The sequence below is a fragment of the Haliotis rufescens genome, unplaced genomic scaffold (assembly GCF_023055435.1).
Source record: "Haliotis rufescens isolate VD_foot unplaced genomic scaffold, xgHalRufe1.0.p SCAF_6, whole genome shotgun sequence".
Classification (NCBI taxonomy): domain Eukaryota; kingdom Metazoa; phylum Mollusca; class Gastropoda; order Lepetellida; family Haliotidae; genus Haliotis; species Haliotis rufescens.
This window is the reverse complement of record NW_025964334.1, coordinates 40,860,457-40,881,197: the sequence shown is the minus strand read 5'-3', so window position 1 is coordinate 40,881,197 and position 20,741 is coordinate 40,860,457. Positions and strand designations below refer to the sequence as shown.

Genomic DNA, 20,741 nt, shown 5'->3' with positions numbered 1-20,741 from the left:
CGCCAATATTTACTATGAAAACTGTGAAGTTGCAGAGTCTTTTACACTACAATAACTGACTAACTCACCTTGTACTCCTTCTCCGTCTCCGCCAGTATCTGCAGTGCCCGACTTAGTTCAAAGGCTGTCCCTATTGGGTCATCACTGGACAGTGACAAGTAGGCCGAGCTCCCTAGGCCAGTGTAGGCATTCAGTCTCGACCGGGAATGGACAAAACGGTCAAATGTTTTGTGGTTAGTACACTCTGTACACAGACAAAAGTAATGATGGGGTGTTTGAATAGTAAATCCTTTCTGAATCAACATGTGAACAATGTCAAAATTATTACACTGGGCAGCTAACACAATTGGAGTTATATCTGGCGCGAAGCTGGAACTACTTTCCTCTTGATCATAGAAGCCATGCTGAAATTCCAACTCCATCCGAGCTCGTTTGTCCGAGTAGATTGGATGTGCCAGGAACATGTCACAAACTTTTACATTCTCGGTTTTGATGGCGTGAAGAAGTCCTTCTTCAACCACATCAAGGCTACACCTGTCCAAAAGGAACTGTATGGCTTCATAGTGCTCGCCGAGAACAGCCAACTGTAGACCTGTGCGGCCTAGGTAGTCGCGACAGTTCAGGTTCAGGGAACCATTTTCCCGGATACACAGCTGTACCTGCTCTAGGTTCCCTGTCTCAGCTGCTGTGAGGAAACGACGTTCTGTATCAGTGAGAGGGACGTCGCCGAAGATGCCCCTAGCGACAAAGTCTTCGCGTGTGTCTTCGCCTTTCGTCTGTTTCTGGTCTTTGGTCTTCTGGTCCCTCTTGTCATTCGACAGCTTACGACTGAGCGATGCTTTTCGTGACAATGATTGACGACTCATTGTCGTAACTGTTCTTTATCCGACAGTGTATTACTTTTATGTACTGGTATGCAGCACCCGACGAAGCAAATGGTCATCTAAATTTATAGTTTCTTTGTATTCATCTTCCACAAAACAAAATTTACACCAGTACACTAATATCATCGTGGATCCAATTACACTACAATCTGCTCAAAATCAAACTTGTTTCACTTTGTAAATACCCTTTCAAGCTATTTCATTCCACATGCCGTCCAATATTTTCCATCAACAATACCTGCAAAATAATATTAAAAAACTGTATATAGATGAAGATACATATAAGCCTTTGAAATAATATTATATATATATGCCAATTGCTCATAGACGCTCAGACACCGTATCGCTGGTTCATATACAAAAAATGAATGACATCAAGAGAAATCACAACTGTAAGATGAGCATAATCATTAAGATATTTTATGATTAAACGACCCTCCTTGAAAGTGTAAAGAAACAGGAATGACACCCTAAACACAAGTTTTTGTATTTTCTAAAGGCAAAAACAAATTGGATAGGACACTATCTTTGTTCTAATACTTCATCATCCTCTACCATCATCCTATATATTATATTATATATATACTCGTGTTTAGGGTGTCATTCCTGTCATGCTGTGTGCATGCTTCAACGGATGGACAGCGAATATTCTTCTTCTTCTTCTTCTTATTATTATTATTATAATAATAATTATTATAATACAGATTAATTAAATATATGATCGGGTGATACTGGCACAGTCAGGCTGGTTAGACTCATCATCAGCTCAGAGCCCGATATACATGCAGCCCAGACAGCGAATAATGCAATCTCACTGTATTTAGCAGCCCTTGCGTTATTTCCCACGACAAATCCTTAACTATTGCAGGATTCAAATTTCAAGGTAATAAAATCGGAAATACGCCTACATCTGCAGTACACGGGCATCCTTTGGCAGACCTTTACCATAGATCTATAATTGACTTAACTAGTAATTGAAGAAGAAATAACGAACAGAATATAACATCTGACACCTGAATTCATTTGTTTTAACTCTGACAATATGTTTTAGAAATATACCTCACATTCCATGCTCTATCCTGCTTCAGCTATATATCCTGATTTTCATTCAACAGTACTTCAAGACAACTGAAGTATTAAATGTATTTATTAGATATTATTATGATATTGCATGTTTGCTTTTAAAAAGGTTCCAATAAAGTATTTTTATCATGGCATAAAGGCACATTTCACCCCACAAACATTCCATGTTGATATGACTAAATATATTTATTTATATGGTATTTTTTAAATTTTAATAACAAATTATACTTATATATAATGACTGCTAAAATGTCGTGCATGTTATGTAATGTTAGTACCCATGCACAATTTTGCAATTTAATCAAATAAGATTTTAGCAATGTGCAATGCAGATACCAGTGGATGTAAAGAGAAGAATGAGCATTGACCTGTTTGTGTGGGAATTTGAAAATCTAATGTAGAAAAATGTAAATCATTTGAGGTTTATAATACTGTTTAAGCAATCATCATTATAGAGATTGAAAATTAGTTTGAATATAGTGCTTTTAATTAATATGATGAAAAATTGTAGAGGGTAAGTACCCTTGAATATACATTTAAACTATATTTAGGCTCTTCTGTGTCTTGAAAAAAATATAATTTTCAAATAGTCAACATTTTATTGCCATAATAATATATTGTATTTATCATATCTGAAATGTACTCTTGGTGGTAATGGGCAATGTCCACCATCCATCCATGCAATCGTTATATACACCATGCACCAATTAACCCTTACAAATACCAACATGGATTTCAGTGATTTCATCTCTTTTATTTTGAACATTGTATTATGTTATGTTGTTGTTTCTTGAACATTTATCCTCACCTCTATCATTTATATTATATACCTGCTAAATACTCGTGTTGCTGTCAAAATTCACAAAATTTACAGACGAACTTTACGTTGCATAAGACCTTCACATTTCGTGTGCCGCATCTTGCACCTTGGCGGTGAGGTGCTTGTCTGTAGCCTCGTCGACGATAATACGCCATAGATATGGGTAGTATACAATGAAAATATGCTTGATCAATTGCAACATGTCAACAAAGCGACTGAATGGGATTGAACGATCAGTTGATCCCACCGTCTCACTTCGAACTTACGGCCATCAAGTGGTTATATATAATAACAGTCATAGTCATCCCTGATGCATCGTTGAATCAAGGAACAAATATTGCAGGTCATGACAATGTATTGTTTAGGCGAAAGGTGTCCATACTCCAGCGTGAACGCTGCCGATAGAGGTGAAGGCTATACTGGTTAACTATCTATAGGTGTGATAGTAACACGTACCGCAAGTATTGCGCATACATGTACCACGTGCGCTGTAAGTTTAAGGTTGTACCGCTCCGGTCCGGTCAGCGCACCTAGCGGGTTAGTGAAAGAAAGATCAATTGAACAAGATACTGCATGATGTCATAGATGTATATCCACAAGAACATAAGTCATTTGAGCAAATTGTTAAAATAAGCATGGGTCTCTGACCTTTGGAAAATGGACAAACTTGAGGAACATTCAGTGATCAAGTACTTGCTGATAACGGAATTAACAACAAGAGCCATCTATGAATATAGGTGCAGAACACAATGGAAGGGTGCCCGTTCCCACTGCCACTGTAAGGAGGTGGGTAGAAGGATTTCAATATTGCAGGGAGAGCCTTGAAGATAACCCCTGCCCTGGAAGGCTTGACGCATCAGCGACATCAGCAATGATCTAGAGAATGTGGGGATGACCGACAGGCGAATAACAGAGGATTTTTATTACTGGTATTTTGTGACTAGAACTATGTTTCCTAGGTGTCCAGTTACATTGTGTCCTGTAACATTACACAGCTGACCTTAACATTACACAACACACCTAATCATAACACAGTATACCTAAACATTACACAGCACACCTAGACATAACACAGCACTTCTAAACATTACACAGTTGACCTAAACATTACACAGCACACCTAGACATAACACAGCACACCTAAACATTACATAGTTGACATAAACATTATACAGCTGATATAAACATTACACAACACACCTAAACATTACACAACACACCTAAACATTACGCAGCTGACCTTAACATTACACAACACACCTAATCATAACATAGTGTACCTAAACATTACACAGCACACCTTATTATAACACAATATACCTAAACATTACACAGCTAACCTAAACATTACACAGCACACCTTAACATTACACAACACACCTAAACATTACACAGCACACCTAAATATTACACAGCACACCTAAACATTACAAAACGCACATACAAATACACAACACACCTAAACGTTACGCAGCTGACCTAAACATTACACAGTACACCTTAACATTACACAGCTGACCTAAATACATTGTATTACACAACACACCTAAACCTTACACAGCACACATAAACATTAGACAGCACGCCTAAACATTATACAGCTGACCTTGACATTGCACTGCTGACCTAAACATTACACAGCACACCTAAATATTACACAGCTGATCTAAACACTACACAACACAACTAAATATTACACAGCTGATCAAAACATTACACAATACACCTAAACATTACACAGCTGACTTGAATATTGCACAATACACCCAAACGTTATACAGCACACATAAACATTACACAACACACCTAAACATTACACAGCTGACATTAACGTTTTACCGCACACCTAAACATTACGCAACACACCTCAACATTACACAGCTTACCTAAACATTACACAGCACACCTAAACATTACAAGCTAACCTAAACATTACACAGCACACATAAACATTACACAGCACACCTTATCATTACACAACACACCTTAACTTTACACAGCTGACCTAAATTTTACACAACCCCTCCTAAACATTACACAGCACACCTAAACATTGCACAGCACACCCAAACATTACACAATACGCCTAAACATTACACTGCTCACCTAAACATTACACAACTCACCTAAACATTACACAGCTGACATAAACATTACACAACACACCTAAACATTACACAACACACCTAAACATTACAAGCAAACCTCAACATTACAAGCTGACCTAAACATTACACAACACACCTCAACATTACACAGCGCAATAAACATTACACATCACACATAATCATTACACAACACACCTAAACATTACACAGCACACCTAAACATTACACAGCACCCCTAAACATTACACAACACACCTAAACATTACACAGCCCCCCTTAACATGACACAACACACCTAAACATTACACAGCACACCTAAACATTACACAGCTGACCTAAACATTACATAGCTGACCTAAACATTATACAGCAGACCTAAACATTACACAGCACACCATACATTACACAACACACCTAAACATTACACAACACACCTAAACGTTACACAACTGACCTAAACATTACAAAGTTGACCTAACAATTGATGTGCAATATTTGCCACGACCACCATCGTTAACCCGCTGGTCCTGAGATAAAACGCAGATGTCAATTAAAAGGTGTGATTAGTATTTCTGTATACCGGTCATAAGACGTGGGGTTTACTTTGTAAAACAAATTGAAATAGGAAATGTCTATGAGTAGGAATTGTAGTAAACAAAGATGTTGATCACATCTTCTTGTTGAAAAAAACAAGTTAAGTTTGTCTACATGAATGGCACTTTTAACTGATATCATCACTATAGAAACAGTGTTGTTTAAAAAATTCAAAATCATGTTAAAATATACAAATGACATAATCATGAATATTGTCTTGCATCTTTGTCGCGGACATTGATTCCTAACGAGTAGAACCTTGTGAACCAGAAAGCGACACTTATAGAACATAAGCTCCGAGCCTAGGACATTGATTCCTTAGAATTAGAAGTCTCTCAAAAATGAACAACGCAGTGTAATAAAGTTCCTTACATGTTCCGGTTCACAAGCCGAGAATTGCACAGGCCGCCATATGTGAATGTGGATTCGAACAGTTACATCACCCAACCTACAGCCCAGACTTAGCCAATGACGATTTCCTGTTCCGGCAAATGAAATCTGCCCTACGTGGAAGACGCTTCCAGGATGACGAGGACATAAAGGCTGCCACAGAGGCATGGTCAGAGGGCCAATCTGCGGATTTCTGTAAAAGTGGTGTTAAAAGCTTGAAGGACAAATGGAATAAGTGTATTGAGGTAAATGGAGATTATATTGAAAAATAAAAGTGCAAAAGATATTCTGCGACTTGGTCTTATATTGAAGTTGCAAAACTTATTGAACGCCACTCGTATGAAGCGCATTTCGCCGTGATAATGCTGGAATATTGCTAAAAGCGGCGTAAAACCATGCTCACTCACTCGAAGAAGCACACACAATAGAGGTGTATTAGGTAATGCATGTGAAGAGCCATGATGCGTAATCACGTAGTTTCAGCAGCATAGTAAGTTTTAATAAAAAAACACTCTATTTAAAAATCAGTTTCCCTGGCGCCTGTTTTGCCAAGACTGTTATATTATCAAGAGCCATTACGAACGTATGACCACAAAGGTACAGACAATGAACAAATATCTCAGTAATTATGTCGTGCAAATATCGAATACATTACGTTCCGATAGATAGACATTGGTGTCCTATAATCAGTGTCTAGTACTTTCTTTACATCGATAGCATAAATCATAATGAATAGGCTTTCCCTTTGCGAGTTCATCGGAGTATGAACGTGCATAGAGTGAGTATCAAACGGAGCTTGCGAACACACACAAAATGGAACACAATTCTTATAAATTCTTATACATGTATTACTTTTTTTCTACCACTAGGGATGAGTTACCCAATTTCATTTAGTTCGTGCAGAGACCAAGAAATCTATTTTATGGAATACGTGGAATAAAATAGTTCATCAAAAGGAGAAGTTACTTGCGCGTATGCATGCTCCAATTGCTCCACGATAACATCTCATGGAGTTTGGTTACAACAAAAACATTCATATAATAGCATCAATAGATGAAAAGGATCTCTTGAGAACTACATCAGTATGTTGGTCACAGTGACGGCGCTTCGTAAAACATATACATCAAATACAGGACGTCAAAATGGCCGTCTTGAACCTGTGGCGGTGACAAGTGATAGTTACTTTTGATCAATTGACTGACCATTGAAATTATGATTTATATAGGTGTGGCAAACAGATACTAAGGTAAATTTATAGTTAGCTGAAGACTGTCACCTATCTGTCTAGACACAGATCGAATCCAAAGTTTGAATAATTATACATTTCTTTGTTCACTGAGATGGGTCGTAGCGAGGATATTCTTGAACGGGCGTGCAGTTAAATCTCTGACTTATCCCAATGTATGCTAAAACGCTAATTTTAGGATTAAAGGGTCTAAATGTTCAGAAACAACACTTCTGTATTTATTCATGCCAGGGAATTCAAAGAGGTTTTCCCTGGAATGCGGAAGTAGTCCGTTAGTGTTTACGTTAATTTAAGAAAACAGTCTCGGGAAAAAACGTAGGAACGTCAAAATATGTCGTTCACATACGTCAGTTTCACGGTCATTTAACCGACCTATCGTCCAATGGAAAAAAACACATATCGTTTAAACTTCACATTAAAAAAATTATTGCGTTTGAGGAATCTACGATTAAACTACCCTCTCAGAAATAAACTCAAGATTAATTTTAATCACTTGAATGATGGGACATGAATAAACTTTCAATGTTCGTATGTTTTTCTTTCAGAACATTTCCTTAGTCGTCTGCACATGAGATGGCGGCGCTCTCTAATCCAAGGTGATCACTGTCTAGACGTTGAACAAAGGAATTCTAACATCCCCTCACACTCTAACCCTCCACCCACTAAACGCACCTGTGTTATGCTACTTGAGAGATGTGCCTCTTGAAATGTTATGGTTACACACCTGAAAACTATCAATATAAATGTTCTTTCTCTCTTTTGATTTTGTAACAAGATATCTTCACGCTGTAGGTTTCAGGTGGCCTTTGCAAATCAATGTTATGCATTTGCAGTTTACATACTTGCCGCGTTCAGATGGGCGTAGTTTGGAAGTACGATAATACATTGAAGTTGTACAGTATATATTATATTTTATAACGTGTCTTTTCCTTGGCGATTTTTTCTGAAACCCAACAAAAATCAGCCTGGAACAAATGATATTTTCTGTCGACATTTGAGAAAAAGAGGAAATGCAGAGTTTCAGTTATATGTCATATAATGAGACACATTTCACATTTATGTTATGTTTGGGTGCAGAGTCGCGGAACTAAATGCCACAACCCACTAAATGACAACCTAAAGGTTAAGCCTATGTTCCGTTTATATATATAGGTGAAATTAGGCATACCATATCGCATAGTACATCATACATGTAAATCTAAGGAGAGTCAAATAAACAGATTCGGGTTTCACTTACTCCTTATGCTCGCATCTTCATGATGAAAGTAACTGTCCTTCCGACGGTCTCCTGTTTATCCCCACATACTCCTTTGTTATTAGAGTGTATCACGCCTTCTTGATACTTCGACAGATTGCTCTGTTAGCGAAGATTTAAGAAAAGCATTAAAAAATACATTTCCAACTGGAGACTGAATACCACGAATGAAAATACAGGACCATACATATTCCAACATGCTACAGAAACCAAGACACCATTGGTGGATCAAATACCCACGTTGCGCAGACATTCATTCCTTACGGATCATAATGATTTCCATTCCTTTCTCGAGATACTGAAGACTACCCAGCAACCCAAGATGGCAGCGTTGCCTAGCAACATGGAACCAATAGGTAGGGTGTAATTCCTGATAGAAGGAAACGTTCCTCTACACGAAGATAGGTAACACAGTAATGTTTCCCCGTCTACAGATCTCAAGCAATGAAGTATTAGGAATAGTCTAGGTGTTTGTTTGTTTCCCCGTCTACAGATCTCAAGCAATGAAGTATTAGCAATAGTCTAGGTGTTTGTTAACCGGTCACATACTTCTGGTCCAAGACATGACAGTGTTTGCATGATTCGAGTTTAGTGCAAACATCGGGCGGTTGAGAACACGTATTTGATCGATATGTGCTGACTTGTTCCGAGCAACAGGGAATTATAACTCTCGGCACCAAGGGACTATTTCTTTTTGACTTTGAGGATCTATCTATCTATCTATCTATCTTTGTTCATCTACATAATGTACCACGGATCATATCTAAACATATGACGTATAAGATAAGGAAATATATGGAAATATTACAGGCTAAGGTAACATAATAGTGTGTTTTGCAGCATGCAGCATGTATAGAAAATACGCATTTGCAAACATGTGTTCCACGTACAAGACGTGATAAGAGAGTACACACAGGTGTATGCTGACGACACCTGCTTGGGAGTAAAAATATTACTAAACGTTTTCAGTGCAAATGTATACAGTGTAAATATTAGTTATATATAGATCATCGTTTACTACTACTACCCTTACTACTCTTACTACTACTACTCTTACTACTACTACTACTACTACTACTACTACTACTACTACTACTACTACTACTACTACTACTACTACTACTTGTAACATTAATAATAATAATAATATGCTGTTGTTGCTGTTTCTTCAACCATATTAGTATTACTACTACCACCACTACTACTACTACAACCTCAAACACCACCACCACTACTACTACTACTTCTACTATAATATTACTACCACTACTACTATTACTATCACTACCACCACTACTACCACCACTACTACTACTACTACTACTACTACTTCTACTACTACCTCCAACATCACTACTATTACTACGACCACTACTACTATAATATTACTACCACTACTACTATTACTATTACTACTACTACTACTACTACGACTACTATAATATTACTACTACCACTACTACTATTACTATCACTGCCATTACCATTACCACCACCACTCACACTAGTACCACTACCACTACCAATAGTACTACTACTACTACTACTACTACCACTGCTACTACCACGACTACTACAACAACTACTACTTCTACAGTCACTATTACTACTACCACTACTTCTACTACTATTATAACTACTACCATTACTATTGCTACGACTAATACTACTACTACCACTACTACTTCTTCCACTACTACTACTACTACTACTACTACTACTACTACTACTACTACTACTACCACTACCACTACTAACACCACATACTAATACTACTACACCAGCAAGGACTAATGTTGCTACAGACGGCTTGGGGCGACACCAGCAGTCATATGTTGATGCGTTTACAACACACTGCAGTTGCTGCAAAATGCACAAACTGATGTTACAACAACCCAATTATTCAGTAAAAATAGATAAATTTTACAAGAAAACGTACAACGTTCTGTTTGCAGGAGGAGTGTATTTTCGGAAAATAATCGTGCGATTAACACTTTGTTATTCAGAATTAATTGGTCTCCAGTGCCATTCCCTGCCTAGTTGTTACAGCAGCCTGTCCTGACCTTGGTTACGACTGGTCCGGTATGTGTGTGTGCATGGGAATGTTGACACGCCTCCGTTGAAGTTTTGGCTTTCTTAAAGACTCAAATGGGCATGCTGTTTTCGAAATAACATGAAACGAGTCTTTTCAGATGGGGGACAAAACTCTACCGTGCAGGACGTCACATAATAATACCAGAGAAACAAGGAGACAAAAGTTGTGCGCCATACTCCGATATCTAACTTCGGTGATCAGTGTAATGTATGTCCTTTTGTTCAACATTCTTCCAAATCATATGATTACTTGTGAGGCGCTGATTGAATTGTGATCTGGACAAATTTATGCGTTATTTCAGCGTACGTTGTGGTGTTTTTTCCAATGTACATTTCATTACAATGGGAGCATTTGATAACATGAAATATTTCTTTTGATATTTCTATTGCAATTAATTATATCTTGTCATGTGCTATCAATTTAGATGGCCGCATTTATAAATAATCAGCTAATTCGAATTTTGAGGAAGGTAGCAGTTTTCGCAAAATACGAGGTTATTTGGGATTTTATTTACCCGTCTATAGATGCATATGTTTGTATATTTGTTTTTGCTTTAAGTATGCATCGGTTAGTTTCTTAGTTTCTCTGTATAATGGGTCGCTATAGGGATGAAATAACGCCGATGCGACGTTCAATTTTAACTCACTCACTCACCGTTTAATGGACATGGCATTTCGACTGGTTCTCTGTCCACGTTTCGAAACGACTGGCCAAAACACCAATGTTGTATTTTTCTGTTTGCATAATTATTGGCCCTCAACCATTGATCTCTGCTTCTAGTTTGGCTGTCCCGGGCACATCGTGCCACAACCATTGATCTCTGCTTCTAGTTTGGCTGTCCAGGGCCCATCTTCCACCTCCATTGATCCCTGCTTCTAGTTTGGCTGTCCCGGGCACATCGTCCACCTCCATTGATCCCTGCTTCTAGTTCGGCTGTCCCGGGCCCATCGTCCACCTCCATTGATCCCTGCTTCTAGTTTGGCTGTCCAGGGCACATCGTCCACCTCCATTGATCCCTGCTTCTAGTTTGGCTGTCCAGGGCACATCGTCCACCTCCATTGATCCCTGCTTCTAGTTTGGCTGTCCCGGGCACATCGTGCCACACTTCATATTAAAACAACATGGCTGCAAGAATGAAATCAATCCCCAAACCCAGTTCTCAGAACAGTTATGAGAACATAGAACTCTAGGACTACGTACAGGCGTTCCCCATAATTTAGGGAAAACAAACACCAATTGAACATGTATGTGAGTTGTGCGTCTCTCATCACATCACACGTGCTATCCAGTCGACGATCTTAACCACAGATCATGCTTATGTTGGCTAGAAATCGTCAACAGATGTCAGCACCTATTTCCGTTAGCTGCATATGTGTGCTCTCCAGAGGTGGATGTAGGAGCCAGAAAAAGTGCTGTGGTAAACATGGTTTCGGCAATTGGGTTGGTATGTCCAGATTGGTTGGTGGGTGATAGATTACTAAAAGCTCTCGCACTGGACACGTGGAGATCTCCCACACGAGTTCCACACATGACACATAGAAATCGCACACGCATCTCACAAAGGACACATCAATATCATCAACAAATATCTCACACAGTACACGTGGACCATTCATAACTATTTCACACAGCATACATAGAGATCACCCACGCGAATCTTACACACGAAGATCACCCACACTAGACACACGGAGCTCGCCGACACGTGTCACACAAGACACACAAAGATCGCCAACACGTGTCAACCTACAAGACAACCAGAGATAGCCCACACGTGTAATACAAAATACACAGAGATCGCCAACACGAATCTCACACAAGATACACGGAGATCGCCCACATGTGTTACAAACAAGATACACGGAGATCGCCCACATGTGTTACAAACAAGACACACGGAGGTCGCCACACACGTGTCACAAATATAACACACGGAGATCGCAAACAGGAATCTCACACAAGACACACGGAGGTCGCCCACACGTGTCATATAAGTGAGTGAGTGAGTATGCTTTTACGCCGCTTTTAGCAATATTCCAGCAATATCACGGCGGGGGACACCAGAAATGGGCTTCACACATTGTACCCGGCGTGACGAGCGAACGCTTTAACCACTAGGCTACCCGACCGCCCCGTCTCGGAGAAGACACACGGCGATCGCAAACACGAATCTCACAACACGTGTCATACAAGACACACGGAGATCGCCCACACGTGTCACACAAAAGACACAGAGATCGCACACACGTGTCACACATGCACGGAGAACTTACACAGAACACAATCACATTGAGGCTGCAACCTGCACAGTTATCAAGATGTAACAAGCTCGTTTGTGTTACGAGCTGCGATGTTGCTGTTTATAGAAGCGCAAAAACGACAAGCTTGTAATGGAAATATTTATTTCTGCATTGTCATCATGGACTAGTTGTATACAAATCGTACATATGTTCACAATAAACCCCGCGCCCTACAGTAGTCACTCTTTATGGCATTTCAAATCGTGTAATACCCCATCCTATTCTACCCTTCATGACATTGTATGGTGTATCGAACAGCAGACATTAACATCATCTGATTGGATGCATTTGGAATGTGACGAATCAACCGAAAAGTGGCAGTAATTCGGCGACATCACGGCGGATCTATTCCAGTGTTAGCGTAGAGCCCAACAGGATGTAGGTCGGGGACGTTTGGCCTTCAGCAATTAACCCATGCTTGTCGTAACGGGATCGGGTGGTCAGGCTTGGTTTTTAACTAGAAACTAACACACAAACAATTTCCAACACCCATCGGCCTCTGGTCCTAACGACGCTATGATGCCTCCGACGGCTGCAGACAGACACCCAGACAGATGTACACATGTCATTGGAAGCATAACAGCGTCGTTAGGAACAGAGGCCGTGGGGTGTGGGATTAAGATACGTGATGTGACTCAATCACCAGTAATATTATCGTATCCTCAGTAGCTATTCGTTACCGCCCAAACGGGACGTGGATTTCAAAGTTCTATATGCATTTGCCGAGAGCATACTTCCCATAGAGAGAGGCGCTAACCAGCCCGTGGGCTACGAACTCGATGGACTATTTAACCTGTACACAATGATGCAAAACCTTGAACCAAGGCTCACTTTTACCCCCCTCTCATTAAAATAGCATCGTCCAACATCAGTTCGTGCACATGCATCTGCTAAAACTATGGACACGATAGCAATGTAAGTAGGGTCTAACACAAGTTTGTTGTCTTTTCTCTAGAAGTTTCTACAGTACACTTCTATGCTACTACAGATAGTGTACTAAGCTTCTAAATAGTCACAACTATTTCCCGCCTGCATTTTCGGCCGCGATCTGTTTCCGGACTGTAATTAGAATATCTTCAGCGCCGTTTTTAATCATCCTGTCAGCTAATTCTGTGCCTAACCTCTCGGCAGCCTGAAAGAGGCGGGGGTCGTTGCACCTCCCAGTAACAATGCAAGAGTACTGCTTCAAGTCGGAACTCTGCTCCTGAAACAAACACAATTTTAATTTAAGCATGATGCTTGCTTTCCACGTGGTAAAAGGAATCCCATGGGGTTCATACTATAATGTGACGTTACAGCAGGGGCTGTTCTATCCGCAGGTCCATCGGTGTCCGCACAATTCTGTATGGGATCGAAAAGTAAAACGGGTGTGGCACACGTGTCCCAAATGTACTGATATGGAGAATTTTAGATGCCCCAGTGTATTTTCTACAAAAGCGATATTTATGGATACAGATACGGGTAAAAAACCCAGTGTAAATGGCCAATTAGGCAACTGGGTCAGCTGTGCTCCCAAATATAAAGAAATAATCAATTAAGATATAGTTTGCAGTTCAATTAGGATATCAACTTGAACTGGAATACAGAACATAAAGTGGTCAAATTCTGGAATCAATGACGATGTTTACTAAGTATTTCATTTACTAAGACGTCCCATTTTAATTCTGGAAACCTATTCGTCCAGACACTCTCCTTGCTGTGGACAGAGTTTTCGAATATTTTATTTTCATTTTTTCTTCCTTAGTATGTACCCATGAAAACAGCATGTTCAATTTTGGAATTACCTTTGACCGAGACTGTCAACAGCAAGGAGAGTTTCCTCATCAAATAGGTTTCCAGAATTAAAATGAGACGTGTTTACTCAATAATTTACACAGTGATACTTGACTGCCTCACGTAGCTACATAAGTGCAACAATCTTGAACGCGACTTTATACCCCATTTCACCTCACCTCACTTCAATTACTATCAAATCATCGTGACAGACACCAATAATTCTTACTAGAGAAACTGTAGCCACCCGTGCAAGGTTTGTCTTCTAAGTACCCCCCAACTACCACGTTCTGATGCAGTAGCCAACAAGTCATATGTGAAGTGGTGGCGATGTGATTAAATTCTAAAATTATACATTCTCTCAGCCGTGTAGCTGTTCTCCTGTCCATAGTCACGCTTGCCAGGAAACAGTTATGGAACTGCAAGACGGTGTTTCTTTTGTCTAATTCGCTACTTGCAATTCCCTCTGTTGACTTTGTACCAAATGTTCCCGTGGTTCTTCCCAGGTTTTTATATAGCTGGAATCATACAAAACCTTTTTCAGAGATGATTTTTCGGGTGATTGTGGAAATGGTTTTGTCGCATTTATTTTAGCAACATAAGCAAAATCAGTATCGAAATTGTCTACCCGTCGGGTTAGAGAACCACGTCTTGGAGATTTCAAAGATTCTTTTGTCATCTGCGATGATGTGGCCATTGGTAAAACCATGGTCAAACGCCGATTCCATACCGGCGGCGGTCCAATCAGAATGCAGGATTCGAAAATATTGAGGTAGAATAGTCCTTACCTCAGTTCCGTCCTTGATTCCATTCGGTAGTCTTATAGTCTCCTCATCAAAGATGGCCTCCTTGCCGTCGGCGGTAAACACTGCCCCTTTTAGTGTTAGCTGAAAACATGTCGAAATCTGTCTGAGCTGAACATCACTTGTACTATATATGGAATCCCGTTAAAGCACATGTTTTTATACCCATTCTTGGGAAGTGAAATGCATGGGGCTTGCATAACAATCTACTTTTGCATGGAATGCATGCTTTTCTGTAGCAGTTGCGTTTTTGTGACTTGATTCCATACATGTACTTTAATACTGAAAACCAAACTTTGCTTGTTTGAAAAATACACTAAAATATTGGTGTCACAGGAACTTTTGTTGTTGAGTATATTTCAGAATTCTCATCTCTCTCAGATACTGAACAGATAAAACCATGTTTAATAATAATAATTCATTATCTATATGATTGAAAATAGTACAAGCGCGATAAAAAATATCCATAGGTAGCAGACGTGTAATAATGATATCAGGCAATTATTTGCACTGCTAACCTTGTGTAAATATCATTCTACAGTGAATTTTGAAAATACTCGAGTCTAATAGGTCAATCAGAGATTACTAATCCCACAAACCACCTCTCCTGCTATGACGGCCGCATCACCGCGGAAGCATATATTACAGAAAATGTACTCAATCAAGTCAACAGCTTTACTCAGTGACGTCAGAAATTCTATTTATATCTCAAGAAGAGTTGGGTGATTTAATCAAAATAATTGTATTGTCAATTAGGAGATTGGTAGATTTAACCGCTCCAAATTGATTTTATTCGCGTTCAGTTTTAAATATTTAAGTTAGCGCGGTTATATCTACAGGTGACCTAGCTTTACATTTAAAACACAGTATGCTTATGTTCATTCTACCATGACTAAATAAAAAGCAAATTCTATTGGGTCCAAAGTTTATGAGCAGGTTGTCGATCTGAATTAAGTAAACATCGACAGTAGCCGTTAACCAAAGTATGGCCCTGTATTTGCACATCGTACGCGTAATACTATATGCCTATATGACCAGCATTGAAAGTGTGCAAGAATAACTACGTGTAAGAAGACCAGGTGAAATTACCCCTGACCCTAACAGTAGCGCTAAATCAATTGTCCCTAAACATGAACTACTGAACTAACTGTCGATTTCATGTTTCCGGCCCAAAACATATTGTTACACATACTACGGTTATTGTAGTAACCGTATCCGCATTTCGCAAGCAACAGTTGTGCCTATGGGTATTTCAAAATGCCTACCGACAATGACTGAGAACCTATTCTGTAACACTGGCTTCGGCCGTCATATCGGCACTTCCGTTTAGAGGTGGTTGTTATTAGAAACCTCTGACTGACCTATTAGAATCGAGTATTTCATGGTGGAACAGATATTAATATAGTACCTACTTTTGTGAAGAAATCAATATGTACACGATTTACAGTATATTTCGTCTGACGATAAATCGTTGTCTGAAGGAATCTGAGAAAGCCACTTAACGAGCCGTGGTATGAGCAAGTCTAGCTTCACGGAACGACTCAAATCAAACGGCATAGAGCCACGTTAGCTCCACACCATCAATAGTTGGGCTTTGTTGCTTTCCTCTTCGCTCGCTGTTCTTTGGCATAACAAGGCATCGACTACTGTCGACATGATTGTTCTCTGTGTGCCCGACTCCAATAACTAAACACTAATCACGAAATCCCTTGTTAAATTTCCGCCTCACCACATGTCGCTGAGTCAACGGAAAGATAATTCTGATTACGTGTTTTCTCATCTCCGGTTCATACTTACAACACCATCCTTAAGGATCGAATGGGCCCCAACAGGTTCGCTGCAACCGGCTTTCTGTCAAATATAATGAAATAGTTTGTCAGAGGTGTCAGGGAAGTATGCACGTGGTTGTATCTGTGTACCGAATATACACCAATACTCCGGCTACACAATATTCGTGCTGTACGAGAACAATGAAACAGACTATTTCGTTTTTATGCTATTTAAGATCATTCATGACAGTTCGTTTCCTTTCCAGCCAAGCCTTGTTTGCGGCTTACGGAGAGGGGCGGACATGAGTATACATTGTTTGGGATCTTTACAGATGGATGTATTAGACAGCGCAATCTGAATGAAATTATTTTTTTCTCAAATTGTTATTGTTTAAATTTATGTTGTATCATTATAAATACCATGGCTATATTTATGTCCGAATCAAAACCAAACCAATCATGTTAACTTTGTAGATAAAACTCCGTCTTTAATCCTCCATTTCGCAAGTGCAGTTTATTCACATGGCACAGGAGTAAATATTATGAAAAGAATCGAGGAAGGTTTGAACCAGTTTGGGGGCTAAAGATGACTACCTTTACATAACAAGAAATAGCAAGTCGATCAGAAATGCTTCCAATATATTGAAAAGCCTTATCATACCACCATGCGAAATAAATACGAAGAAGAGAACGTAAAATCCCGTACGGAAAGCTGTGACTAAATGTTAACAAGCATCTTTCCACATACCTCCATGTACACCCGTACCCTCATACACCTCTGTGTTATACACCTGTACCCTCATACACCTCTATTTTATACACCTGTACCCTCATACACCTCTGTGTTATACACCCGTACCCTCATACACCTCTGTGTTATACACCTGTACCCTCACACACCTCTATTTTATACACCTGTACCCTCATACACCTCTGTGTTATACACCCGTACCCTAATACACCTCTGTGTTATACACCTGTACCCTCATACACCTCTATTTTATACACCCGTACCCTCATACACCTCTGTGTTATACACCCGTACCCTCATACACCTCTATTTTATACACCTGTACCCTCATACACCTCTGTGTTATACACCCGTACCCTCATACACCTCTGTGTTATACACCTGTACCCTCATACACCTCTGTGTTATACACCCGTACCCTCATACACCTCTGTGTTATACACCTGTACCCTCATACACCTCTATTTTATACACCCGTACCCTCATACACCTCTGTGTTATACACCTGTACCCTCATACACCTCTATTTTATACACCCGTACCCTCATACACCTCTGTGTTATACACCCGTACCCTCATACACCTCTGTGTTATACACCCGTACCCTCATACACCTCTGTGTTATACACCTGTACCCTCATACACCTCTATTTTATACACCCGTACCCTCATACACCTCTGTGTTATACACCTGTACCTTCAAACACCTCTATTTTATACACCCGTACCCTCATACACCTCTGTGTTATACACCCGTACCCTCATACACCTCTGTGTTATACACCTGTACCCTCATACACCTCTATTTTATACACCCGTACCCTCATACACCTCTGTGTTATACATCCGTACCCTCATACACCTCTGTGTTATACACCCGTACCCTCATACACCTCTGTGTTATACACCTGTACCCTCATACACCTCTATTTTATACACCCGTACCCTCATACACCTCTGTGTTATACACCTGTACCCTCATACACCTCTATTTTATACACCTGTACCCTCATACACCTCTATTTTATACACCCGTACCCTCATACACCTCTGTGTTATACACCTGCACCCTCCCATACCTCTCTATGTATACACCTGCACCCTCCCATTCCACTCTATGTTATACACCTGCACCCTCCCAAACCTCTCTATGTTATACACCTGCATCCTCCCACTCCACCCTATGTATACACCTGCACCCTCCCAAACCTCTCTATATATACACCTGCACCCTCCTATACCACCCTATGTTATACACCTGCATCTTCCCACTCCACCCTATGTATACACCTGCACCCTCCCATACCTCTCTATGTATACACCTGCACCCTCCCATACCTCTCTATGTATACACCTGCACCCTCCCATACCTCTCTATGTATACACCTGCACCCTCCCATACCTCTCTATGTATACACCTGCACCCTCCCATACCTCTCTATGTATACACCTGCACCCTCCCATACCTCTCTATGTATACACCTGCACCCTCCCATACCACCCTATGTTATACACCTGCATCCTCCCACTCCACTCTATGTATACACCTGCACCCTCCCATACCTCTCTATGTATACACCTGCACCCTCCCATACCTCTCTATGTATACACCTGCATCCTCCCACTCCACCCTATATATACACCTGCACCTTCCCATACCTCTCTATGTGTACACCTGCACCCTCCCATACCTCTCTATGTATACACCTGCACCCTCCCATACGACCCTATGTATACACCTGCACCATCCCATACCTCTCTATGTATACACCTGCACCATCCCATACCTCTCTTTGTATAACCTGCATCCTCCCACTCCACCCTATGTATACACCTGCACCCTCCCATACCTCTCTATGTATACACCTGCACCCTCCCATACGACCCTATGTATACACCTGCACCATCCCATACCTCTCTATGTATACACCTGCACCATCCCATACCTCTCTTTGTATAACCTGCATCCTCCCACTCCACCCTATGTATACACCTGCACCCTCCCATACCTCTCTATGTATACACCTGCACCCTCCCATACCTCTCTATGTATAACCTGCACTCTCCCATACCACTCTATGTTATACACCTGCACCCTCCCATACCACCCTATGTTATACACCTGCACCCTCCCATACCACCCTATGTTATACACCTGCACCCTCCCATACCACCCTATGTTATACACCTGCACCCTCCCATACCACTCTATGTATACACCTGCACCCTCCCATACCACTCTATGTTATACACCTGCACCCTCCCATACCACTCTATGTTATACACCTGCACCCTCCCATACCACTCTATGTTATACACCTGCACCCTCCCATACCACCCTATGTATAACCTGCAACCTCCCATACCACCCTATGTTATTCACCTGCACTCTCCCATACCACCCTATGTTTTACACCTGCACCCTCCCATACCACCCTATGTTATACACCTGCACCCTCCCATACCTCTCTATGAATATTGAAGAGCCTCCAAAACCACTCTATGAATACACCTGCACCCATCCATAACCCTCTATGGATACACCTGCACCCTCCCATACCACTCTATGTATACACTTGCACCCATCCATAACCCTCTATGTATATATTTGCACTCTCCCATACCACTCTATGTTTACATCTGCTCCTTCCATAACCCTCTATGTATACACCTGCACCCTCCCATACCACTCTATGTATGCACCTGCACCTTTCCATAACACTCTATGTATACACCTGCACCCTCCCATATGAACTCTATGTATGCACCTGCACCTTTCCATAACCTCTATGTATACACCTTCACCTTCCGATACCACTCTATGTATACACCTGCATTCTCCCATACCACTCTATGAATACACCTGCACC

The 20,741-nt window shown here is 40.5% G+C and overlaps 2 protein-coding genes across 6 annotated transcripts in view; both read right to left on the bottom strand.

The window, feature by feature from the left end:
* LOC124110756 (short transient receptor potential channel 7-like) overlaps nucleotides 1-8,669 on the bottom strand; it is a 104,058-nt gene extending 95,389 nt beyond the window's left edge. Inside the window, exons 1-2 of the mRNA XM_048386272.1 lie at nucleotides 8,363-8,669; nucleotides 69-1,122 (exon numbers count right to left, since the gene is read on the bottom strand). Coding sequence (XP_048242229.1) covers nucleotides 69-866 — 798 coding nt within the window. The 5' untranslated portion in view covers nucleotides 867-1,122; nucleotides 8,363-8,669. The remainder of the gene's footprint in view (nucleotides 1-68; nucleotides 1,123-8,362) is intronic.
* A 4,191-nt stretch (nucleotides 8,670-12,860) lies between these two features.
* LOC124115540 (porphobilinogen deaminase-like) overlaps nucleotides 12,861-20,741 on the bottom strand; it is a 96,504-nt gene continuing 88,623 nt past the window's right edge. For 4 of the 5 annotated variants that reach the window (XM_046476565.2, XM_048386226.1, XM_048386227.1 and 1 more), the window contains 3 exons: nucleotides 17,149-17,202; nucleotides 15,337-15,435; nucleotides 13,986-15,066 (listed from right to left, as the gene is read on the bottom strand). In XM_046476565.2, the coding sequence (XP_046332521.1) occupies nucleotides 14,749-15,066; nucleotides 15,337-15,435; nucleotides 17,149-17,202 (471 nt within the window). In that variant the 3' untranslated portion in view covers nucleotides 13,986-14,748. The other variant, XM_046476567.2, reaches the window with a different exon arrangement.